Raw genomic sequence first — 25,465 nt, forward strand, 5'->3', positions numbered from 1 at the left:
AGTAATGTGCAGAGTAACTTGACAGTCTTTTTCTAAACTAATACCAGTAGTGTTCCAGTCAACTGGGATAATGGTTTACCAAGTCAAAACTTGCAGAGTCGGTAATGATACAGGGAAGGGTGTCTTCATGGTTTTGTACTTTTTAGAATTTGGCTTTATTAGCAATGTCATATATTAGTAGCTTTGATGAGGTTCGTTTATACATGTAATTTTAGCGTGTATTTGGATTGTAATTTTTTTTTGAAAATATTACATGTTTTGTGAATATATTTAACAATTACTATTTATCTTATATATATCAAATCGTTATAAAAATTTTTTTATAAAAAATATAGAAAAATGCAATCTAAACAAAACCATTAATTTATGTTAGATTAAAAATATTTGAAAAATACGGTGATGAAAAACATAAATAATTTTTTTGTGTGGAAAATTTCAATCCAAACAAGACTGTACGTATTTCTCCCAAATGGTTATTTATTAATTATGTCTAACCTATTAAAAAAAAAAGAGAGAAGCCTATTGTTCTAAAGGCCTATTGTGGAGGTAAATATTTCTCCGAAATATTTATTTATCAATCAAAATGTTCTCTAGTTTCCTTTGTACCGTTAAGGACCATCAGCTAGTTGTTTGTCAAGATCAAATAACGAATACAACTTTTTTCGAGGGGCAAAATCGAACATTGGCCTGCATTACAGGCGCACCAGAGAAATATTCCTACGCTCAAATGGTTAAAGGACGAAAGAGGGTCCACTGCACCGAAAACGTGTTGAAGGTTCGTCAGCTACCTTAAACTCGTGGCTGCTGCGACGCTTTCTACGAATCTCCATCGATAGCTATGTCATGAAATTCTTGTTTGCAGGTCTGAGCAAAATTTTGCAAATCATTTCAATCTAAAATAGTAATATGAACGCAATAATCAGTTCAATCTCGCAAAATTTTGCAGCATAATATTCTAAATCCATCCAAAAAAAGAGAAAAAGTATTGCCGTTGAACTTGAAATGCATCTGAACTTATCACGGCATGCATAAACCCAGATCTGCTCTAAAATAACCGAAAAAAGAAAAAAACCCCAAGTTCTCCCTCATTTCCAATTGAGGGAGAGAGAAATCAGGGAGGCATTGTTAGTTTGAAATTAGGATTGAAGAAATGGCGAATCGGATCTTCGAGTACTTCGTGGTATGCGGAATTGGGCCTGAGATTCGGACTTTGGATGGAGAAAGAGGTTACCACGGGAGCGAGTTCATTTATTTGCCCTCGCTTCTCGATCAGTATCCTCCCACCGATCACACTCTCTATCCCCCTCCTCCCCCTCAGCTCCCAACTGTAAGTTTATCCATTCCCAAAATTCTTCCCGAAATTCTGCTTATTTGATTAATTTTTGGTGCAATTTTTTTCTTTTAAATATGCGCATTTGAGTGCTGTTCAAATACTTTTAAAGCATTATTACTAAATAATCAAATTGAGCAAGACAATGTAACATCGGCCATATGAATGGCGTGACATTGTAAATCTACATGGTAAGTGTGTCTGCGAAGTAAAACAAGTTTAAGAACTGGTTCATCCAGTTTAGATTCATTGTTCATGCCTTGGTTGGTAAAGTGCGCATCTTGTGTTGGAGGCGCATGAGGTGAGGTGACTTGGATGATGAGGTGCTAGTTGTGCAGCTTTTTGAAGTCTGCATAGTTGGTTATTTAAAGTTTCGTTCTTTTTGGGAAGTTCTGTTCTGGGATTCTGTCTCGTAGGACTTGGCAAATGCTTCAAGGGAGAATTTTAGTTATAGGTTTGGGTTGTTTTTTATCTACGTATTTTAAATAGATCCCAGGACTTCAGATAAGTATCTGAAAGACATAATGTGGATGTATAGACTTGGCTACACGCGAAGATTAGTAGGAGTGCCTGGAAAAACTGACAACAAATATGGGTGGATTTGAAGAAATAGCCTGTGAATGAATTCAGAGAATTGTAAATTATTGGTGACATGTATAAAAAAAATTTTAGTATCTCGAAAGAAGCATAGACAGTCTTTATTGGCTTAAGACAATATTGTGGAAACTTAGTTGAAGGAATAAGAGAGTCGATTTCTTATGATGGGAAGTTTCAATTGCAGTAATCAGAAAGTTAATGTCACCTTCTGTTGTAATTTTGAAAAAGGAGAGTGTGCAAAGAAAAAGACATGATTATGAACAGCCCTGTTGCTGAGTTTTGTTCTCATGATAGCCATGTGTTTAAGAAAATGCTTAATTTGGGCCATCACTGCTGAAAAGTTTTAAAACTTGTATACATCTAAGATGGAAAAAATATTTGGAGGAAAAAAGCTTGTGCATAACAATTAATAATGAATGTTGGTATGATTTATTAACATGTAACAACAGATCCCGAAAAGACAAGTTTAAATGTTAATGATAAGTCACTCATTCTATGCGTATTTGTATGTTTACAATGAATTTCAGTTTGAATAAGTTGTTATTGTCTGAGGCACGCATTTTTTTCCTTGACCTGTCATAATTTTTTGGTTGGTATTAGTAATTAACATGGTTTATTTGAGTTGGGATTGCATAAGAAAAGCTATGAGGCTTGCAAACAAATGCAAAGGATGAATAGAGTATTCAGAGTTTTACGTAGTGCCTGGCCTCAATGCAATGTAGATCGGGGTATTACCTGAGCCCCAAAAGGCTTGGCAGCTAAATATGCTTTGTGTTTTTCGCAACCTCTTGAGATGTAGCTTACATGAAGTATTATGTTAGCATTAAAAAATTGTAGTATTCAAAGATAAAATTGGAAGAAATTCCTTCTTAGCTACTTTAAGTATGAGAAATTGGATAACTGGGGTCAAATTGGTTTTTGGGCAATTATATTGAAGAGAGGTATCTATTGCAGAAAGTTGACTTTATCTTGAAAAGTGAAATGGAGGAATATATGCTTTTTATGCGAATTTCTGCTATTATAACTAACCAAATACAACTTTTGTGAAAATTTAAACTTCTGAGTACTGGTAATATGATTTTCATTCGTGAAACGTGAAAAGTTTGGAGATCATGTCAGTCAAAGCTATTAATTTTGTTTCCGTTGAATGGTAAATCCTTTTCAATTGGAATTTCATTTTTGATAAGACGTTTAGTCCTACTGTGATGTGAACAAGGACACTGAGGAAATGATGAGGAAGTTTGAACCATTAATTCCAAGTTATTATATTCAAAATTAGATATATTCCGCATTTGGATAAAATGATTCTGTTGCATGGCAGTGCGTTTTACCTGCTGGTGTTCAATTCCATGCATCTGGCTTTGATTCTAAAGATCCTTCAACCTTTCCGCGGAACTATCCTATTGTTTTAACTGGTAAGAAGTCTCATTCATGCCATGAGTGTTCTCCCCTACAAAAGATGAAAGGGCTGGTTTTTCACCACATTTTCACCATTTTTTTTTAAATACAATTTGTGATAATTCTTCAAGTACTAAAGTTGTTCACTATCTTTTATCTTGGATGTGATTGTTCTTGCAGAGGGAGATGGGTCTAAAATTTATGTTAGTTGCATTGCTTTCCGGGATCCTGTTTGCGAGGATATTGTTGAAGCTTATCGCGTTGCTGCAAATTCTTTTGCTGATAAATGCATCTGCCTTGTTTCTCGTTCACCTAGTTTTCATATACTACGAGATGCATTGGAGGAAATTTTTTTGCTTTGTTTCTCTTCTTCTGGAAGTAGGTATGATGCAATCATGTACTTTTTCTTGATATTTTTGCAGTTAGGATACAAAGATGTTGCTTGAATGATGAATTTAGGATCATTTGTACATAGTGCCTATTTGTGTCAATAATGTACTTTTCTGCCTTGAAAAGGTAAGGTTGATGGGCTGCTCCTGAATTTGAGGGCATTGAATGACCATTTACCTTAGCATTGATCTTAGTTTTCTGTATTTAACTAAGAAAGGCCTGTATGTTTGCATCAAAGAAATGGCCCTCCTCCCTTTGCAAGGGTTTCTCAATGACATTACTACTTAGGCAATTTTGTTGCCTCTCTGCTTCTTTTCCCCTTTCCCAAGCCCCCCTCCCACCCGGCAATGTTTTTACATGAATTTGCTTTTTCAGAGAAAATGAAAAAGCACTTTCCAATTATTACTAAAGGAAAAGTTTATCTTGAAGATCTACTGTCAAATATCAAGAGTGAGGAAAAAGTTCCAAATGTGGTTTGGTGTGCATGTTTGTTCTTCTCGTGTCAGTCAGTGTGCCCCAGCTCATTGACAAGGAAATACACTTTTTTCCTTTTGGTTCTCTCAAATGCATAGAATGATGTTGCAATTAAAAAGGAAATGTTGTTTAGGATGGTCAATGATGTCGAATATGTGCACAAACATTCATTCCTAAAGTTAATGGCTTATTCTTTATTTAGGCATTGAAAGCCCTGGTCTCATTGTCTGAGGCGCTTAATACCAAAGCTTAAGAATAGTAGTAGTATAATGTGGCAGAAGTTAAGAGATAAAGCAATAACTATAGCATTGTCTCTAGAATATCATGACATCAGTTATATTTTTGTCAATAAACACGTTTCTTTAACCTTACTAAAAATTACTGCAGTACTATGACTTTTGTTTCGGGTAGCATTTCTAAATTCACAAGTCTAGTCATTCTTAGTGGATGGTCATGAGCTTTGAAGCGAAAAGTGTGAAGTACAAGGAAGCTTGGGGATCAACTTCGAGCTCTATAACATAGAAATTCTAGCCACAGGCTGTATTTTTCAGTCATGACCCATTTTCCACTAACTGCAGAAGTGTTATTCAATAAAAGAGCAATGTTGTTGTCTAGAGTTGATAAAACCTCTCGACGATCTGATTTAATTGCATCATGTATATTTACAAGTTTGTTGGTTGTATTCCAGTAAAAATAACCGATAAATATTATTGTTTTGGTTCTTTCCTTCTCGTGATAATAGTCTATGATTCCATTCCTTTCCAATAAAGGAGGATCGTTTCCCTTTTATTTCTTCTAATGCATTTAATGAGCTGAATTCTGCAACAATTTCAGCAAGCCATTATGGGATGTTATAGCATATCTGGTCTCCAGTGTACCTTTGCCTACTCCTGGAAAGGATCGAGTTCTGTTTGCAATTGAGGATAGCCTCCTTGCAGTTGAGGTTCCACCAAAGGATGGGCTTCCTCATGCTGATGTATGTGTTAGTCTGTTGTTCAACTTTAGTTTCCGGCTACTTTTGCTTGTTTTTTTTTATTTATTTAGAATTTTAAAGTTGTCATGTTTTTGATAATCACAGCCTGTTGCTTGATGCCAGATATCATTTCAACCCTTGATCCAGTGTCTTGATGTTGACAATTTTATCAAATTATTTACAGCTGTGTTGCTTGAGAGGAGGATTTTACTTCGATCAAACAAGTAATTCTTTGTGATTTAGTTGTTGGAATTAGTTCAGTTGATAACTAATGGACTGAATATAGTCAAGTCTTTATTCTTCATCATTTAGTGGGATTTTAATTGCCATCGTCCTCATTCCCCTCCCCGCCAGTGCGCTAAAAAATTGAAAATTTGAATGAACATTTCTAAGTTATATCCTTTCACTTTACTGATGCAGGTATTCTCTTCTAACTCTGGTTTCGGAGGCTATATGCCATCTTATTTATCCATTTCGTTGGCAGGTAATTTTTGCAAAAAGCAACATAGTTTCACTCATTAGAGAAATCAATTGTAGGCCTAAGATACAAATTGCACAATTTGAATTGCTCATTCCATCCTTTTGATTTCCTGACCGACTAACATTAAATTGTTTTGCTGTTTCTTTTTTGTGCTGAAGCATGTCTACATTCCATTGCTTTTCTTCAGTGGAGTCGATTATATTGATGCTCCTACGCCGTATATGATGGGTCTTCATTCTGGTGTTGATACTTTTGGGCTAACAATGGATGGCGTAAGTTCTATACTTGGATTGTTAACAATAAGAATTTTAAACTACTCTCCGTCCTTGTTCTCCTTTTTATCTTTACCATTTGTTGCAACTGTTAATGGGTCTGTGAATAGGTGGATCTAGAGAAGGGTAAGTTTTGGAAGTGGCTAATCTTTTTTAGTGCATGCTTTTGGAGGCTCTGAAAAGCTGTTCTTTCTTTCACCTGATTTTTTACTTTGTGTTTTAATTAGGCTTGCTGATCTCATCTACTTCCAGAAATTTAAAGTTTTTTAACTCTGATCTTTTTCACATTTTGATGTCGTAGGTAGTTGTTGTAGACCTTGAGCACAATTGCATTACCACATCTGAGGATATTCCTCCCATACCAGAGCCAGAGTATAGCTCTTTGCGGGGGGACATAACGAAATTGTTGCATCCGAATGTTGTTGGCATAGACCAAATGAAGGCCACTCTAAGTAACTGCAAGGAGGAGTTTCTTAGAGGTAGTAGCAAGCCATGGGGAGAAGATCGTGACCTTCAACTGAGGTGATTTTTGAAAGCCAACTGTAAGCTTTTATGAAATACGAATTGATTTCCTGGGGCTGACAGTTTTTTTTTTTTTTTTTTAATGTTTTAGGCTTGGTATTTTGGTTGCTGTACTTTTCCTTCTCTTTTTGCATCTTCAGATCTAGTTCTTTTATGATCTTATTGCAACTTGCTGTTTGAAATCTTTTTCTTTTCCTGATATTTTCTTGATAATTAATGATCCAATTTATGGTAGTAAAACAACGATTGATCCAGCATTAGGGTTTAGGTTGTTTCAATCTGAACTAATGAGCAATTGAGTTTAAGGACTCAGATGGTGTATGTTCAATGGTTTGTGGTTCTTATCCATCAGTTTATCCTTTTTATTGAGTTTTCTTGCATAAGCATTTCTTTGTGAATGTTGTACTTATTTATTTACTGAATTTCCAAATCTCTGCTCACATCCATATTGTGTAGCAAACTGTTCTGTGGATATGTTTCAAAATAAATTGGTCTCTTTTCTTATTTGCAGGATTATATTTCTAAAGTTCTTCGCATCAATATTAGGTGGCTACCGCAACTTTATAGTATGAAACTTTTACCTTGTGTGGGTACTTGATTTAGATTTACATTTAGCATTGTGACTAATAACCTTTTGCTGCACCCTTTTTAATCAGGAAAGTACCACAACTCTTGTCTTCAACACTCAGGCTTTCTTGAAGAAGCGTTCCCGGTCAACAAACCAGCCGCCAGATCCGATGGTAATCCAGAACGTTCTTGACTTTCAATAAGATAATTTTAGTGGTTGTGGTCTATTTGGAATCCTACATCTTTGCAATTTTGCTCTGTGATAAAGTCAGGTTTTTTAGCTTCAATTGAGAGAAACAGTACGCACTTTGCAGAATCATGAGAGAGTTTTGCTTGTTAAAGTGAACTCAACTCGTTGATGGACTAAAATGTTTTTCTATTGGTTTGTTTAACAGATCTCCCAATTTTTAGATTCTCAAGGGTTCTTAGATTATCTGGGGAGAGGCGTAGGGTTTGAAGAAAGCAATATTAATTTGCTTGATAAGTTACAAGATGCAATTGGGAGGGGTCAAAGTCCTCTCTCAATCCTTCCATCTATTATGGGAGAGCCTGAGATTGTAACTATATCTGACTATCGTGCAGGATCATCAGGTATTTTTTTGTGTAATTAATTACTGGGATCTTACCACTGCGTTATGAGTTTGAAAATACCAAAAGAGTAATTCATGCTGGATATATTATTTGAAACTCTGGTTATCAGGCTCGGATGCCAAATACTGTTATGATAGATTCCCTTCAAACATCTTAAGCGAAGAAGAGGAAGTAAAGAGAAAACAGATTCTAGCTACTGCAAGTGGGGCCCTTGAGTACTCTGGAAAGCATGCTCCTGGGTAGTTTCATCTGACAAATTAATGTTATTTACTGATATTAACATGATTGTGCAGATGCTTTTTTATTTCATTATTTTGTTTTCCTTCTTTTTTCAGCTCACCTTCAATCTTTGCTGGTCAAGATTCTAAGGCTGAAAGTCTCAGTCCAAGGGAGAGGGCAGTAAGTGTTCTAAACTGTTGCTTCCGGTTCATAAGTGACAAGGCTATCCCTTGTCTTAAAGATACCAAAAATATTCTGTCTTACAGGCTGAAAGAGAGCGCATGGTTTTGGACATCAAAGTCAAGTTGCAGGTAAACTGGTTTTCTTTTTATAAACTTTATTCTACCAGAATTTTCACTTTGTAGCACCTTTTGGCTGTACCCTGTGATTATAGCCTTTTTTCCGAAGACATTTGGAAAAAGGAATTCTGAATTAAATAATAATAATCCCGTTTCCTTTCCCTTTTCTGGAACAGTAGTTTCTGGTGGAAAGAATTTCTCAAGGAAACTGTTAGTTCTTGATTTTTCGAACTTAGTACAAGATGGAATTTACATTCTGGAATAAATAAGTTTTGGTTACCTTTTCTGTTCATTGGTGTTCTGATGGAAATTGAATATTAGCAAAGTAACAAGTTCCTTGAAAATGAAAATCTCTGTAAATTTTGAAAATTTTAATAAAACAAAAATGCTTGTCTCGGTTGGCAAGAATTGCCTTAAAGAGGACATTCAAGTAATTTCACAATACAGTGCTGTTCAACTCTTTTTCCTTTATTTGAGCTGGTATATATTTCTATTACTGGTTTTTCTTGATCTATGGTTTCCATTTGTATTTTCTTTCTACATCAGGTCAAAATTCATCCTTTTGGTTTTATTTAAAAATGTTCGTAGTTAGAAGTTATTGGGTTTAAGTAATCCTGCTTTGTTAGCAATAGTTCTGGAACAAATTGAGCTATTCTGCCTGCAGTTACCAGCTTCTTTAACTAGTTGCAGTGCTTTCATGTTTTTATTTATGTTTTTCAATATTCATGCACATGTTACTTTACCATGTTTGTCAATCAGATGTGCACTAGAAATCAGTTAATGCAAAAAGATAGAAGCTGTTAGCTTTTAAAGTTGTTTCATGGATTTAACATGATTGTAAAATATGTATACGCATGTGGTTATTTGTTTCAATTATCTTTCCAGGCATGAGTTCAGGAAACCCCAAAGAAATGGGAATGGTTTAACATTTTCTTTAGAAAGGGTTGTTACTCTTACATATGCAAACTATTTCTCATGGCCTCATTGATGAATAGGATATAGTTTTACTGAAGATCAGGGTAATTGTATTTTTGCCATACAGAAGTTTCTTCTTTTCTTAAAAAGTCTTTAGCTGAACATGTTTGGCTTTTTTAGCCTAAAAGTTCTGTTGTGGTCTTATTTCAAACTTTAACCTGGAAAATTTTCTTTGCAACTAGGGGTTATGGCTACGTCTTCTCAAACTGGGAAGCACTGATGATCCACTTTCATCATTTGAATATGGAACAATCCTTGGTATGTTTTTAAGCATTTATATTTTTTTTGGGGGAGGGGTGGATTTGTCAGATATCATTTTCTTTGTTCGTGTAGTTTTAAATGTATGAAAGCCATCTTTGATTTTTCTGGTTTATCTTTATAATCCTCTCAGCTTTGATCGAGTCGGATGCTGAGGGCATTGGTGGTAGTGGCTTTGTTGAATGTATAAGGGAGCACATTCACTCGGTTTGTGGTGCAACTAGGAGAGATTGATTGAATGGTATTCTGCAAGTCTCGTGGAACTCACTTTTATCTGGTTTTTGCGCAGGGGTGGACCTGTCAATTGACTGAGGAGCAGTTTATTGCCGTGAAGGAACTGGTGTGTTTAGCTTCATGCTATTGATCTGATAGCCAAGAGCTTAGTGAGAAATAATGTCTTAGCGGTTATGATTTGATTTACTTACCAAAACACTTGGTTAATTAAGAGTTATTGCTGCTTTTATATACTTCCCAAGTTCAGACTTCAGAGATGTCTTTTATCTTTCAAAGTTTTGATTCTCTACTCCCCTTTCATTTTGAGTGTTTTTGAACTTCAAAATTTATTATGATTAGGGGTAGAGCCCATCAGTCCTTTTCTTTAGTGCAATTAATGATTCAGAACTCTCATCAACCATGATAACTAGAGGACTAATTTCTAGAGCTCCCCAAATTACAGAAAACTCTCATAGGGCAAAGCTTTCATGAGAAGACTAACAAATTATAGGTCAACGTGGCATCTTTGGATAAGATTTCTTACCGTGAGTTATTTTGCAAAATTTCAGCTCAAAACAGCAATTACTCGTGCTACTTCTCGGAATGACATGGCTACCATCAGAGATGCCCTTGAAGTTTCAGCTGAAATATACAAGAAGGATGTGAACAATGTTTCGGACTATGTCCAGCGACATCTTCGTTCTCTTCCTGTGTGGGACGATTTACGGTAAGTATGACACCGTCTCACATTCTTTTTTAATAGGGTTAGTGTAAAAGCTAGGTAAGTACACTTTAATATATGAGATCGTGTATATTTGTCATGTAGCCTCTTTTTCCATCCTATATGATTATGACTTGTAAGTGCATTGTCTATCTTTCGTAGGCATGTTTCCACTGACACATACACGTTGATAATATTTTTTTTAAAACGAAGGAATGACTGTTTGTTTATGCATTTTTTAATTTTCATCAATTGTTGGAAAAAGGCCAAGGATTTCCAGGCAAATTGGCTTGCAAATCCAAATACATAGCAAACATATGTGAGATGCCTTGGCATGATCTGTGGAGATCTGATCCTATGATATGTTAGAGTAGGTTGATTTGCTGATCTATATACCCATATAAATTCCATGGTCATTAATTTTATTCCTGTGACCTCATTCTTGTTGCAGCTTTAAAACTCAGGAAAAGTGATGTAACTTTGTCCAAAGCTAATACCACTCTCAGACAAAATGAACCATTACTATCCAAGTTTTACAGTTCTTTTAGTCAATTGTTCTGCCAAATTTTAACTTTCTCTTTGTGGTTATATTTCAGTTTCTGGGAAGGGTATTTTGACTATCTGTTGGACCGCTTCTCCAGCAAGTAAGAAGTCATGCCAATACCTCCCTTCCCCCCCACCTTCTCTCTCTCTCTCTCTGTGTTGTAGGTTTGCATTAATGATAGTGCGTATAGCTGCTTCATTGTGGTCATTCTATCTGCTTCTTGTGTTGTTGGTTCTGATGGGCTACCAGAAACACTTTACATGTGCTTTAATGTTTTAATGTGTTTTCCTTTTACACTTTCTCATGAAATGCTTCCTTTTGATGCACTTGGCAACTCACTCCGTGCATGTGACATTGTGGTGTGTTTTTTATTTGCTTCTGGCATTTTTTAGAATGTTACTACCCAGACAATTTTGGTTGAGCCTACACCAGATGGTCCAGCTGCCTTTTCTTTTCGTCTAATCTTGTCATTCTACATGCTTGTGCTTCTTCTGGGTTGACAAGTATTGTAGTATAATGTCTCAATCTCCTAAATATAATGCTGTAACTATGTTATTACTCATCAATATAATAAATATTACTAACAACTCGAAATCTCTGGGTTGCAAATTAATTTGATACCTATTGGAAAATCAATCTTGATCACCTGTGTAACGCTTGCCTGTAATGTTTTAATTGCCTTTCCCCACCAGATCTGCGAAAAGGAAAAAAGATCAAAATTTGATACCAGTTAGCATTATTAATGGGCTATTATATTACCGAATAGTTGATTAAATAAGCTTTTTCTGTTAACTTGAGCTTTTAGATGAGTTGTTACTTAAGTGTGTGGGTTGTTTTCCTCCCAAGTTCGACCTTCTGCTCATTATCATGTCCTCATTGCTGCTTCATATAAAACTTCAAGTTCTGAAACTCTATCCTTTGTATCACTGAAGGTTTAACCTCATTAATTACTTGAGAGTTGCAAGTCTCTTTTTAGGTCGCTTTTTGAAAGAGGATTAGTTATAAAAAGTTCCAATTTTAAATTTCTAATATTGATTTGTCAGATCTGCGAATTATGCAACCCTGGTGACAACTCAGCTAATCGTTATGGCTACACACATGGTACCTTTTTTGCTTTACCTCATTTTTTAATTCATACCTACCTGAAGCCCAAAAAATGACATCAAAAAGGAAAAAAAGGGAAAAACTAAGAAAAGAAAATCTTTTGTGCAAAATGCTTGAGCTCTAAGTCATCTTCTCTTATCATTGAAGGCTGGGCTAGGACTTGCTGACACTGATGCTTGGTCTTTGATTGAAACAATTGCCGGGAAGAACAACATCGGTTATAATCACATGGTGAGTTATGCTTACTCTCTCTCTCTCTTTGATTCCTATTTTTAGCATGTTTTCAATTTTTGCATCTTTAAGATCTTTCTGGATCTTTATGTCCTTCTGAATCTTTCTTGTAAAATTGATAATTGTTTGACTGCTAAATTTGTTCCTTTTTCTCATTTCACCAGATAAAACTTAGGGGATTTCTGGCTCATATTCGGCAAATATGTATTGGTTATTGGGGAATCTATTCTAGCAAGTCCCAGGCAGTGCCATTGTATGGATTGGCTTCTCCACGCCCTGATGCTGCTAATGAAGTTGAGCAACCAGCTGAGGCATCTGGTGTTGGACGAAGCTGGGTCCAAAGCATGTTTAGCAGGGACACCACATTGAGAGCCAACTCGTTTAGCCGTGTTCGCAAGTGGACTTCTGATACTGGTAATATAGGTCTATAGATCTCTTTGGCAATACCTTCCAAGTTTGCTGTTTCATGATTATATTATTCATATGTGAATATAGGAGTAAGTGAGAATGGTAAGCAAGAACCATCTGCTGCTGGGCAAAAGAAAATACAGACTAGTGTTCGCACTCTTAGAGGTCATACAGGAGCGGTCACTGCTTTGCATTGTGTAACAAGTAGAGAAGTATGGGACCTAATTGGTGACCGTGAAGATGCAGGTTTCTTTATCAGTGGTAGCACAGACTGCACGGTGATGATCACATGGCTTCCTTTTTAAGATATTTTGGATGAGCATCATTAACATTGGTTAACATTTTTAACTTCAAATTTCTTTGGTATCTTTTCTGCCAGTTTGTGGGGAGGGGGAAGGGATGGGGGAGGGGGGGCCAGTGGTGGGTGGCAGAAGTGGGGTACTGGTGGTGGGTGATGGGGGAAGTGGTAATTTGGGCGTTTTGGACAAACACCAATTGTTCATAAGACTTCTACACTAAGCTAAAGTTTTAGACAGACACCCTAAAAACGTGTTTGCCAAGCATGCCCTTGAGTCTATGTTCTGTGAGGTCTCATGGCCTTGGACAAATATCATATGCTACTACTTAGTACTTGCATGTTAAGCTGGAATTGTTGATCCTCTTAAGTTTTAGCCATAGATTGGATATTTGGAGAAAGATTAAGGATTGGGCCTGGATCTTGGATAAAGTAGAAAAAATGAGTGGGTGAATATATATGTATATTTGTGTGTATATATCTGCACACACACACACACACACACACATATCTAAAGTCTCCTTTGGATAAGATGTTATGTGTGCAATCTTACTCCGGCAGTTTGAGTTCCATGTAATCAATAGTATTCCTCTTTTTGAAATGATGCAGATTAAGATCTGGGATCCAAGTCTTCGTGGTTCTGAACTTAGAGCAACTTTAAAGGGGCATACTAGGTATTTTACATGACATTATATTTCTTCCCAAAAAGCTCTCTTTTGTTAACTGATGTTTTTGATCTCCTGTAATGCTGATGGTCTACATTGTAGTTAACTGCTTGTTTCTTTGCCAGTGCCGCTTCATGGCTAACATTTGATATGTTTGCTTTCTGTTTGTGCAGAACAGTTAGGGCAATAAGTTCTGATAGAGGAAAGGTTGTATCTGGATCTGATGATCAGACTGTTCTTGTATGGGATAAGCGGACTACTCAGCTTCTTGAAGAGCTAAAGGGCCATGATGCACAGGTTCGGTTAGAGCATTGTATCTCAGCTTCTATGTCTTGCATCTTTAGCCAGTTTTGTGTTTGTAGTTCCAAGTTCCAACTGTGAGGAATTCAACCAATGTCCAGGAGGAACAACTACTTCTCCAGGAGAAACAACTACTTCTCTGTGCTTGCGAGGGCGGGGGGGGGGGGGGACCGTACAACTAAACATTGGGTGTGGAAAACAGTTGGCTCTTATAATTCTAGAACTCAATTCAACTAAGCCTCTAGCTGTTGAATGTCGTAGTAGATTAGTAAATTAACCATGAGAAGAATCTTTTTCTTTCACATGAAGTTTCAGTTAAAGAGTGTGTGCTGACGGCCAAGGGAGCCAAGCAGATTAAGGTGCTAAAGAAATAATAATTTGCCTTTATAGTAGGTGACATAGTGATATTATGTGCGGATTGTTGGGAGTTACTATTTGACAGGGATGCCAATCGTGCTGGTGTACAAAACGAAGTGTTAGAATCTGGAAGACTAACAACATAAATGTGAACTCTGGTTGACATCATGAGTATGGCTTGGTACTACAATTCTTTTTTCTTGATACCTGCAATTCAAAAGAAAACAAAGTTTTTGATTTTTTAGGTTTGCCTCTGACAAATTGAACTGGGAAAAGAAAGATAGACTCTGATTTATTGTTTCAGCTTTTACATTTTCATGTAAATTTGGAGTTGAACATTGGACTTCTGCCTTATCTGATGTAAATTTAAGTATCAGCATTTGTGCCTGGTTGAATTTATTAGTTATTTGTGCATGGGAACAGAAACTCTCACCAACCTTGTAATGCTAGGTGCTTCATGGTTGGGGTTTACCTGGATCTTGAGAAATATGGTCCCAACATAAACCTAGACATAATTCAAATGTAAAACAGGAACAAATTTTGTTCGATACTTTGTTTTAGTGAAAGGCGATTGTATTGTGATACCTTCGGGAAAACTAGTGTAGCTAAATATTAATTACAATTTTGTTTAGCTTTTGGATAATTAAGTAAATGCGACTGAAAATGTGCTGTATCAAATGATATTTATTGTAGTATATACCTTGCCTATATACCCTGCTTCAAAAATTCACTCTTCTTAGGATTGTGAACCTCCTTTCCTGAGTTATAAACATTCCGTATGTTATTCCCTTTTCATTGGATGTTTTTCAAGCTTACACCCCTTGTCCATTTCTTGCTGGCAGGTCAGCTATGTGCGAATGCTGTCAGGTGAACGTGTCCTTACTGCTGCCCATGATGGGACTGTAAAAATGTGGGATGTAAGAACAGATACCTGTGTTGCTACAGTGGGTCGTTGCTCTAGTGCTGTTCTTTGTGTTGAATATGATGACTCAACTGGGATCTTAGCTGCCGGTGGCAGAGATTCGTATGTCTTTGATGGATTTTGAGTTTGGTATAGTTGTATGCCTTTGAAATGGACCTTATTCTGTGTTTTTTCTTTGGCATTGAAGGGTCGCAAATATTTGGGACATACGAGCTGGAAGGCAGATGCACAAGCTTTTAGGGCACACAAGTTGGATTAGGTGGGTAATGGTTACAAATTCTTTCATACTCCTTGGTGTATATGGCTATGAAGGTACTGTCAACAGGAGGCTTAATGTACAGGTCAATTAGAATGGTTGGAGATGCTGTAATTACTGGGAGTGATGATTGGACAGCACGGATGTGGTCTGTTTCTCGAGGAACATGTGATGCTGTTCTAGCTTGCCATGGAGGTCCAATCCTCTGTGTAGAGTATTCAATCTCAGATAAAGGCATAATAACAGGTTTGAAATCATCCTTCTTGGTGTTTGTTTTTTCTTTACTTTACCATTCTATTACATTCTGAAATGCCTAAATTTTCAGGCTCAACTGATGGACTGCTGCGCTTCTGGGAAAATGATAATGGTGAGAATAAAAATCTTTCAGCTTAAATTCAAAAGAAACCCTTCTTTCAGAAGCATTTAACTCTTTTCTATGACAAACTTACCCTCCATGTCCTCCCCGTTGGACTTGTGAAAATAATCTAAGGAATAGCTTACTTGTTTGTTAATCATGCAAGTGAATTTCCTTTACTTAATCTCTTTAGGTATACTTGTGTACAATTTTGTAAGATAAAATTACATACATTGGACAGTTGAGACTTGATGATCACATAAACTGTGTACTTTTGGCACGAGAAACAGCATGAGCATTTTTCTACTATTTAAGTTTCCAATAATACTTTATAAGACAAACAGGATTCATCTTGTGTGACAGGGAATCACTTCTAAGACCTTTTGCAGATTCTGAATATTGGGCAATTAGCTAAGTTTGAAATACCGAAAGTTTTTCCCCATCCCTGGATCTTTAAGGTCTGGCATAAGACAAATATGACAGTGGGCAATCAGCACCTGATATTCATGCTCAGATCCATGCAATACTGTCACTATAAAATTGGTTTTATATTCTGTGTTTTTTCTTTCGCCATTAAATTTTTTTTTTTTTTTTACATGAACTCAATTTATGTGGTTTAATCTGTAATTTGGCTGTATGTTTTTGTATACACACTATTTGAATTTCATTTGGAGATGGTACAGAATATCTAATATAAATTTTTATAATTTTGACTGTAAAGAATGTGCATATTTCCCCTTCGATTGTCCAGAATGTTGCTGCTTGTTCTTGTATATTAGGACTAATACCAATAGCACTAGTGGTGTTACTTATGACTGTGTGGAAAAATTTCTCATTTCCATAGGCATGCAGTGCATTCTGGAGGTGCCTTTTTCAGATGTTTTGTTATATGGTCATGTTGGTCGGATTATGTTGGGAGGGGGACTGTTCTCTGAGGGTGTATTTTGGGCAGACACGTACACATTTTTAATTCTCCCATCGTTGACCACCTATCTAAAACTATTTTGCCTGATCATACTTTTTAGGTGGTCTTAAATGTACAAAGAATGTTACTCTCCATACTTCTTCAATATTGTCTATAAATGCTGGGGAACACTGGCTTGGAGTGGGGGCAGCTGATAATTCAATGTCACTCTTTCATCGGCCTCAAGAGAGACTTGGTGGTTTCTCTAGCACAGGTGCAAAGATAGCTGGGTGGCAGCTTTACAGAACCCCACAGAAAACGGTTGCAATGGTTTGTTCTTAATCTCAAAAGTAGCTTTTCTTCCTCCTTTTTTTTGTTTTTTTTTTTTCAAATATTGCCTAAGGTGTCGGAGCTTCTTTATGGTTGTTTTTTCTTCTTTGTGGTCATTCGTGATTAGAGAATCTCTTTTCATGTTTTCAGGTAAGATGTGTTTCTTCAGATCTTGAAAGGAAAAGGATTTGTAGTGGTGGCCGAAATGGGTTGCTTAGGTTGTGGGATGCTACCATCAACATATAAAAGCTTAGTATTTGCCTCTGATTCTTCTGTGTTGTAAGTTCGATGTGCATAAAATTTTGTATAAAGGAACTACATCACATTCAACTAATAGATTGATTTGTTGATTTTAGATAGTAGTTGTGCGTGACTCACTCAATTTGGATAATGATTGACTTTGTATTGCACTATAATGCAAACATATTTTGCACTCAATAGGGATAGTTTGAAGCCCTTGCTGCTGTTGATTATTCCCAGTTTGACTGACTGACTACTTTGTTATTATCTATTTTTCATTCAAAAACCTCACTGCATATGGCCAATTCCACAATTGAGTAATTCTAAGCGAGCTCCTTGCATCACCACTTAAAACTAGACGTTAGAACTTTTATTGCTATGATAAGATGTTGCAATACGAAATGCATAATGGGTTTTTGCACCAGAAGCCGGTTTCTCTAGTCTCACAGAATATGCATTGATTGTGCATTCTAACCAGACTGGGAATCTGTTACCAGCATTGATGGCATTGTAGTGTTGTTAGTGTTATCAAAATATATAGTGCTGGACCTTTTTGTTAGTGTTATCATTCGATCCAATTGACTAACCAACAACAACTATGAAGCTGGAAATCTGTAGACCGCATCATCATTGATTATACTGGCAAGTTACTTTTATTATATAGTCAATGACCAACTATTGGACTATCACCTATAAGAAATTCTACAATTGAGAGAGAGTTATTTGAATTTTACTTCCTTGCAAGCTCAGCCATATTTGTTTAAAATGGTCTCAAGACACAATCTTCAAAATCCATTCTTTTAAGAAAGTAGGCTTGTTTTCCATTTATCGTAAAAGCCAGAAGCAAGTACATTCATTTTGCTTCGTCCCATAATGGCACCTTATAAGCAATACAACTGGCATAAAGAAATTGAGATAAAGAAATCAATATTTCACATAAAAGACGAAAGAAAAGGGAAAAAAGAAGAAGAAGAATAAGAAGAAATTATTCATTGTATCCTTTGAAATCTGAGACTTGAAAACTTGATTTAGCCCATCATGGTCTGCTTCGCTGGAGGCGTCATAGCTGCTATCTGCCGACTTTTTGCCACATTTCCTAGCCAGCCTAACAAGTGCGTTAACCAAGTTAATTAATTTATATGTTTAAGTATTCGTCTCAACTTGCTAAAAGAATTTAATTTGTATGTACTTAAAAACAGTTAATTAATTTCATAAGGTTGCATATTCTTGCTTGCCAGCATATGACTTGATTGAGTATCGTTCAAGTACCCAAATGGTTAAAAATTGAGATTTCCAGAAAACCATGTTGGAAATATAGTAAATAACTAATCTAAACTAGACAAATGCAAACACCTTGAGGCGTGAAAACACTTTCCTTAAGGTGTTATTTGCCTCTGTATTAGATAAATTACCTCTAGGGTACAACAAAGTCTAAGAACCATCAATCAAAAAGTGATTTAATTCTGTCAAAGTCCTACTATTTTAAAGAATTGAAACACCTGTCCAAGACACTGTCAAAGGATACAATCCTTATTGAATAGGTATATAGGTAGTTAACCATTTAATAGGTGTGCCTGTCAAATGTAACTGTCATTAACCACCTCTAATTAATTATCTAAAATAAATATTTTAGACAATTAATTAACACCCTACCCTAATCAGAAAGCCCCAAGGTCGTCTAAGGTGTTCTCTTTCAATGTGGGACAATCAACTTCAACTTTCTCATTGCAAACTATTACCAACGAACCAGAGTCTATAACTTGATTTTAGGCCATTGAAAGATTGAAACTTTTGATGTTGATGACTTACCAATAGAAGGATCAAGATTTCTTTCTTTAAGCTCCCTGTATTCTTGACAAAGGGCACACCATTCACAAAAGCAGTGAATCATCCAGTCAGGTGCGGGTGCTTCCATTAGCCCATATCGATTCCTGAGCTTTGTTCTGTAGGTGCATGACAATAAGCATGGCATGGCTATGAAGCAGGCAATCAAGCCATACAGCATTCCACTGGTACCACAAGCTGAAAATGATGTACCCAACATACATGAGTATATTTTACGAGACATCTGTCTAAAGGATAAAAATTTACTACACCAATATTATATACACTTGAGGGCTTATATGCATGTGACACATACAATACTTTGACTTCAAAATCAAACTTCATATATATTGTGTTGTACATCCAACCAGCCAGTGTGTATATATTGTTGGTGGAGGAAAAATTACTCCATATGTAAATCGATCCACGAAATAATTCAACGTAGCATTATTACTAAGCTATGAATGTGGAGAGTATATACACAGATGAAAATTGGTATACTCACAGGTTTGGCCAGAGTCGACAATCTCAGCTATTTGCCCGAATGTCACGCAAGGAAAGCAGGCTGTTATAAGAGCTGAAAGGCAAATATTTCACTCATTAGTTCCTTCTCTTCAACATCAGTTTCATGATTTTTGAGACATACACTCTTGAACAAATTAAGTACTGCTTGGAAAAAGAAAAGAATAGCATAAATACGCGTCTTGAAACAATATGAATTAAAGAAATGCCAAGATGGTCCATCTTCATGCATGTTTTCAATATTATGGATTTTTTTCTTCTTCTAATTTTATACTTTTTGAAAGAGGTAATATCAACTAGAGAAGGGTTAATGGTTGAAGTTACCATTTCTCTTCTCCTTAGCAATAACAAAAGAAAGAAATCCATAAGATTGGATCAATTTCAAATTTAACAACCTGTCCATTTCCTAGCTTTTACACATTCAACATATGAATTTTAATTCACCTGTAACATTAAAAAAAAAAAAAAGCAATTTTGGCTTAACCAATATTGAAGATTTTATGCTACTCTACTTCAAATGCCCGGGGAAAGGGAGAAAGAGATTAAATACCATTTGTTGGATCATCCATGCACGCGAACAAGGCTGTCTTCCAAGGCTGAGTAGGAAGAACTTGAGCCACTGGAAAGCCAGTCATAGGGGTATTATTGATGACCTGAGCATGGGGATGAACTAATGGAGAATTCGGCATCGCCTGATGTATTGGAACCTGTCCACCTACACCCATTGCTGGCTGAGAAAAGGTTGCAGCTTGTGGAAATTGCGCCATGTTTGGTTGCTGAAATGCACTCTGTTGCGGAGGAAATGCCTGTGGCTGGCCCTGAGGTGGAGGAAATGCTTGCGGTTGATGACCTTGAGCCGGTGGAAATGCTTGTGGCTGATGATCTTGAGGTGGAGGAAAGGCCTGCGGTTGATGACCCTGAGATGGAGGAAATGCTTCTGGTTGATGATCTTGAGATGGAGGGAAGGCTTGAGGTTTGCCTTGAGGTGGAGGAAAGGCTTGGGTTTGATCTTGAGTTGGAGGAAATGCTTGTGGTTGATGACCAGTTGGAGATGACCTCATTTGGGTGTTTTGCGGTGGGAATGCCATTGGTCCTCTTGATGGCGTTGGATGGGATTGTGCATGTTGGTTTTGCTGGCCGGCAATTTCTTCTTTCTGGGTTTGCTCATGTTCATAATTTTCCTGATGAATTTCATCATTGGATGTTTCAAATGGAGGAGGTGCATCATCAATGGTTTCAGGACTCTGAGTTGCAGGCTGAAAATGATATTCTTGAGGCTGTTGGTGTTGTCCACCTCGCTGAGAAGGACCTGAATTTGCATCTGGACGTCCCATAATTAGCTCGACGCTCTCTTTCCTTATGCAGAGAAAGAGGTTTTAAAGGTGGTGGAGAAGCTTGAAGTATAGCTCGATTAGTAGATATTCTTGCTAGTTCTTGATAGCTAATGCTAAGTCGCTCCAGTAAAGGACCTAGTGTGAATGTTGAATTGTTGCTAGTCTGTCATAAATTAAGAAGAATTAAAGCAATATATTCCTTCTGCACTATTGCTTTGGCAACGGGGAAGAAATTACAATCATGGTTCAAATTCTCCGTCGAAACTGAGACGACTTGGCCGAATCGTCACCGAAACGGATCCCTCCAATACGATATTTGGACGAGATAATTTCAAAATATTTGACTCGTCGAGAACTCAGTTGAGTCACTGAGAACTCGGTCGAAAAGTTTTCGATACAGATAGTCTCGATCGAGTCGGTCCGAGTTATCCCGAATCAACTCACAAATTTACATTTTACAGATCTTCTTTTGCTGATTTTTTTATTATTTTTGTTTAGCATATTTTTGAATATTATTCACAATTTTTAGAATATTAAATGTTTCAAAATTTGCGTCTCACCGAAATCATAACCGATATGTCGAGATCAATATAGAACGATCCGGACCGCGACCGCGAGTTTGAACCATGCCACGATTACAATAGGCTAAAAGAAGTTGGTGGGGAGAGGAATTATCTTTTGATTTTCGAGTTGGGGCTGTTTGTTATTACTTAAAAAGTCAACTAACAAGTGGCTAATAGAAATAGAGCTGGACGAGCTCTTATAGTACATGGCCTTAACAAGTTGCCAGTAGTCATAATAATAATAATAATTAGTAATAATATTAAATTATGAGACTTTGTCTACTTAAATGATGATTAATATGTCGTGTGAACTAGTATTTTTTTTTTTTTTTGGATAATCTCAGAGTAGACTTGCTTATTGAATGACTTTCTTCGTGGATAATAGCTGCATTTTTTTGGTATAGTTGCCGATCAAGGGACGACTTTGACTGACTTAAAATTAACGTACAAGAAGGGTTGACGTTGACTTGGGCCGCGGTTGATTCCATTCCATTCACTGTTCGATATTATTAGCTTAGTGAATGACAATCCCATGTGCCAAACACGTTTTTAAGTTCTAACTTGTTCTTGACTTTTAGTACTATTGTTACTGTGTATCCCATGAGTAGAGCAAGCATTTTCTTTGGTCCAATCATCATATGGTTGGCCAAGAAAACGAAAAGAAGGTACATAAATGAATTTGGTGTTAATCAAGTGAAAAGATATTATTATTGACAATTAATGATCCTTCATACCTGATTTTTAAAAATGAGGGATATTAATGGATGCTTATGAATGTACTTAAATCATACCTAATTTATCACATGCGTGCGTGTATATATTTACAATTATTACTCGATCTTATATTTATATGCTTTCTATAGTTGATTTTACATTCTCAAAAAATTAAAACTTGAAAAACATTTTAACGAGCCTTCAGCGTATATGCCTTTTTAGACAAATCCTTTCAAAAATTATGAATCAATTGTTCCTGGTTCTGATTTGGTGCCCAGCAGTTATTCCAAAAGAATATCTGGGCATTCCTAAAATTCTGTCGCAAGGCCCAAAGACAAAGTACGTTGTACCTGCTGCCTTGCCAACGATTACTTTTGACTTTTGAGGTAAGCTGTGAAGATAGTAGTCTGGCAAAGAAAGTGGCTACAATCAAGGGATCGTCTTCGCTATATTTTCACTCACTCCATCCAATCATCCATGTTCTTCCACGCAGCTTCCAGCTTAGTGACAACCCTTACTTCTTCAGTTCTTCTGCCTCGTTTCATGCTCCTGTATATCGTGCAGAAGCAACCGAAAGACTTTCTTTTCACTCACTGTCTTTATTGGAACTTGGATGCAGTTTAGTTCTTTCTTTTTTATTTTTTGGCAACCAAACCAAAAATGAAATTCCTATGCTCTGTAATCTTTCTGTATCTATACAAGATGCAGCAAGTTATCAAAAATTAATCAAAATATTTTTCCTTAATTGGTTTCCAAGTAAAAACCTATATATACCCAGGTGCATTTTCATTCCATGGTTCTGTTATGATAAATTCTTGCATGTTTCTTTCACTTACTTTTACTCGCCGAAATCTGGTGTAAAAAAGGTTCAATCAGGGCCTACATGTATAGACGACTCAAAGACTATTGCTCTTGCAACTTCAAATTGTGGAGAGAAGAAATTTTGCAAGCTTCGCATTTTGATACCTTAAATTTAACCAGAGAGAAACAAGGATTGCAAACAAAATGCAGAAGTGGCAGATTTTATGGACTCTTTTGTCGCAAAATTTGAAACTCTGATGTCGTCTTGTCTCAAAGCTTTTCTAAAATTGAAATTTTGCATGGCGATGTTAAGTAGGAAAGCATCTTTGGCAACTTTGAATTGGGAGCATATCGATGCCTTCCATGTATCTAATTCTCAGGCTTCCTTTATTATTTATATCTTGGTAATGGAGCAAATTTGTATAATCTCTTTAGCCGATTGACCCCAAAAATGTTCCATTGACCAAGAAAATATGTTTCCCATTTAAGTTCATTGGACTTGTTCAAACTCAACTTGGTTATGGTAGACAACCAATATCATCCATGCAAATTGATTAATGAACTCCACAATGATATGGAAGAATTTATAAAATGACAGGACAATCTCTCTTACTTTTTTTTTTTAAGAAAAAAAAGAAAGATCATCTCTCAAGCACGATCTACAATTCTTAATTGTATTTGCATATCACATGAACCTCCACCAGTCCAAGATTAACGTTCTAATCAGTTCAAAACGTTGATGTTTGAGCTTAGCTGCTGTTTATATAATCACCTTATCTTACTTGCCCTTGTGATCAACACTCCTAATTAATGTCCCTTCATATTTTTGGTCAAGGGCTCTTTTAACCTTCGTCTCAACTCAACCTAATTTTCTACAGTTCCTCTGGGAATCAATCAAGCGCGAGGCTGCGAGCAATGTCTGCGAATAACATTGAGAGCAATGGAAAATCCGCCGTGAACATGGGGCAGCAGCCTGCGCATGCAGCTCCGGTGGCTGCCGTATTTAGTGCACTCGGGCCGTGGTCAACTGGTTTATGTGGTTGCTTTGAAGATACCTCCAATTGTAAGCCCAATCATCAATATTCCCTCGAAGATACAAGTTCTAAACCTACAATACAGTATATTTGTGAGCTTCAAATGTTGTTTAACCGTTGTATGATTTGTTCGTAGGCTGCGTGACCTGTTGCTGTCCCTGCATCACTTTCGGTAGGAATGTCGAAATAATTGACAAGGGAACCACATGTAAGTTCTTGAACATCCCTAGAGTTTATTTATCATCTCACTTTTTTGTAAAAATCAATGAGATTGAAAGATTTAACTACTGACAGTGTATACACTATCACCGTTGAATCCATGACACATGTGTAAAAGTTGAAGTTCAAATTCAAATTTTATATAATTGTTATTCATCCAGTACTGACAGTGTATACACTGACACTGTCAGTAAAAGAAAGAGTAATCTTTTTAACTGTTAACAACACATTATTCAGAGGTATTAATTTCTGGATGTAATTTAGCCATATATAGGATAGGGTAATGTTCCCCGATTGTACTATTATTGATCAGTTTTCTGATCCTTATTTTCACTTACGACGTGCCTGTGGGGGCTTAATTACGGGCAGCCTGTGCTCAAGCTGGGATCATATACTACTGCCTGGCGCATGTTGGGTGCGCATCATGTTACTCATGCACCTATCGTACCAAACTAAGGGCTTACTTCAATCTCTCCGAAGACCCTTGCAACGATTGCCTTGTTCACTGCTTCTGCCTCCCTTGTGCTGTCTGCCAAGAATATAGAGAGCTCAAGAATCGCGGCCTCGACCCTTCCCACGGTATACAACCCATACATCATCATCCTTACCACACTATCTAGTCTCTGATATTATAGACTGAATTAACAATTGAATTATACATTCTTCAGATTAAAGTCCAACCTATATATATATATGATCAAGATTGTCTTTCGTTCGATCATAACACTCCTATATATAGCTGTTTTTTTTTTTTCTTTCTTGGTTTAAATCCTTCGATATTTTGTGGCTGGATTATGTTCCGACTAATTTAGAGTCGAGCACTGTCCTACCTTTTTTCAGGAATGATTCTCCCGACATTATTATTATTTTTTATATAAAAGTATACGGAGCGATTTCTTTATGTAATTTATGTTGTTGATTAACAAATATGAAGGATGGATAGCAAATGTTGAGAGATGGAACCAACTCGCGGTCAGGACAACTGTGCCCCCAACTTTTGAAGCCGGGATGTATCGTTAGCCAGCTTTCAGGCCTTCAAGCACGGGATCCTTCTGCTTTTGTGTGCTTAACTAGTATGATTACCATCAAGGATTCTAGCAATTGCATTAACACGATTGCTTTCTCGTTCATTACTAGTTTGTGTTTTGACTGTGCTTTGATTGTATTTATATCCATTTGTTTATCAAGAAAAAGAAAGAATGTTATATTGAAGTATGTTCGCTTTAATTAGCTTCAACAAATCTCAGTCCAAATTCTTTTGCT

General features: G+C 36.6%; 3 protein-coding genes across 3 annotated transcripts; 2 read left to right on the top strand and 1 right to left on the bottom strand.

Annotated features, from left to right (window-relative positions):
- The first annotated feature begins 671 nt into the window (after nucleotides 1-671).
- Nucleotides 672-17,389, top strand: LOC140005969 (DENN domain and WD repeat-containing protein SCD1-like). Its single transcript, XM_072047366.1, has 31 exons — nucleotides 672-1,327; nucleotides 3,249-3,342; nucleotides 3,506-3,707; nucleotides 5,024-5,165; nucleotides 5,286-5,386; nucleotides 5,583-5,646; nucleotides 5,802-5,915; nucleotides 6,217-6,437; nucleotides 6,949-7,003; nucleotides 7,094-7,177; nucleotides 7,400-7,595; nucleotides 7,705-7,834; nucleotides 7,931-7,994; nucleotides 8,081-8,125; nucleotides 9,271-9,346; nucleotides 9,480-9,553; nucleotides 9,636-9,686; nucleotides 10,129-10,286; nucleotides 10,877-10,924; nucleotides 11,868-11,925; nucleotides 12,076-12,159; nucleotides 12,324-12,573; nucleotides 12,655-12,845; nucleotides 13,472-13,536; nucleotides 13,701-13,824; nucleotides 15,027-15,208; nucleotides 15,294-15,365; nucleotides 15,448-15,608; nucleotides 15,688-15,729; nucleotides 16,743-16,951; nucleotides 17,102-17,389. The coding sequence occupies exons 1-31, from the start codon at nucleotides 1,151-1,153 to the stop codon at nucleotides 17,195-17,197; spliced, it is 3,630 nt and encodes a 1,209-aa protein (XP_071903467.1). The 5' UTR covers nucleotides 672-1,150; the 3' UTR covers nucleotides 17,198-17,389.
- Nucleotides 17,390-18,000: 611 nt separating this feature from the next.
- On the bottom strand, nucleotides 18,001-21,006 carry LOC113741936 (uncharacterized). The gene is made up of 4 exons (XM_027269606.2): nucleotides 20,088-21,006; nucleotides 19,521-19,592; nucleotides 19,001-19,213; nucleotides 18,001-18,296 (listed from the first exon to the last, which is right to left on the bottom strand). The coding sequence occupies exons 1-4, from the start codon at nucleotides 20,869-20,871 to the stop codon at nucleotides 18,220-18,222; spliced, it is 1,146 nt and encodes a 381-aa protein (XP_027125407.2). The 5' UTR covers nucleotides 20,872-21,006; the 3' UTR covers nucleotides 18,001-18,219.
- A 2,752-nt stretch (nucleotides 21,007-23,758) lies between these two features.
- LOC113741650 (protein PLANT CADMIUM RESISTANCE 7-like) lies at nucleotides 23,759-25,443 on the top strand. Its single transcript, XM_027269235.2, has 4 exons — nucleotides 23,759-24,012; nucleotides 24,120-24,191; nucleotides 24,572-24,781; nucleotides 25,137-25,443. Exons 1-4 carry the CDS (start codon nucleotides 23,865-23,867, stop codon nucleotides 25,220-25,222), a joined length of 516 nt encoding a protein of 171 aa, XP_027125036.1. The 5' UTR covers nucleotides 23,759-23,864; the 3' UTR covers nucleotides 25,223-25,443.
- Nucleotides 25,444-25,465: the final 22 nt, after the last annotated feature.

Source organism: Coffea arabica, chromosome 4e, assembly GCF_036785885.1.
Source record: "Coffea arabica cultivar ET-39 chromosome 4e, Coffea Arabica ET-39 HiFi, whole genome shotgun sequence".
Classification (NCBI taxonomy): domain Eukaryota; kingdom Viridiplantae; phylum Streptophyta; class Magnoliopsida; order Gentianales; family Rubiaceae; genus Coffea; species Coffea arabica.

What these genes read in the sequence shown, in the direction of transcription:
- LOC113741650 (XM_027269235.2), top strand. Translation starts at nt 23,865, where the DNA reads ATGTCTGCGAATAACATTGAGAGCAATGGAAAATCCGCCGTGAACATG. An exon ending in CTTTGAAGATACCTCCAATT is followed by an intron (nt 24,013 to 24,119) that starts GTAAGCCCAATC and finishes ATTTGTTCGTAG; the next exon opens with GCTGCGTGACCTGTTGCTGT. An exon ending in CGGCCTCGACCCTTCCCACG is followed by an intron (nt 24,782 to 25,136) that starts GTATACAACCCA and finishes ACAAATATGAAG; the next exon opens with GATGGATAGCAAATGTTGAG.
- LOC140005969 (XM_072047366.1), top strand. Translation starts at nt 1,151, where the DNA reads ATGGCGAATCGGATCTTCGAGTACTTCGTGGTATGCGGAATTGGGCCT. An exon ending in TAAAGGGCCATGATGCACAG is followed by an intron (nt 13,825 to 15,026) that starts GTTCGGTTAGAG and finishes TCTTGCTGGCAG; the next exon opens with GTCAGCTATGTGCGAATGCT. An exon ending in CACAGAAAACGGTTGCAATG is followed by an intron (nt 16,952 to 17,101) that starts GTTTGTTCTTAA and finishes TCATGTTTTCAG; the next exon opens with GTAAGATGTGTTTCTTCAGA.
- LOC113741936 (XM_027269606.2), bottom strand. Translation starts at nt 20,871, where the DNA reads ATGGGACGTCCAGATGCAAATTCAGGTCCTTCTCAGCGAGGTGGACAA. An exon ending in CATGGATGATCCAACAAATG is followed by an intron (nt 19,593 to 20,087) that starts GTATTTAATCTC and finishes TTTGCCTTTCAG; the next exon opens with CTCTTATAACAGCCTGCTTT. An exon ending in AAATCTTGATCCTTCTATTG is followed by an intron (nt 18,297 to 19,000) that starts GTAAGTCATCAA and finishes CGCACTTGTTAG; the next exon opens with GCTGGCTAGGAAATGTGGCA.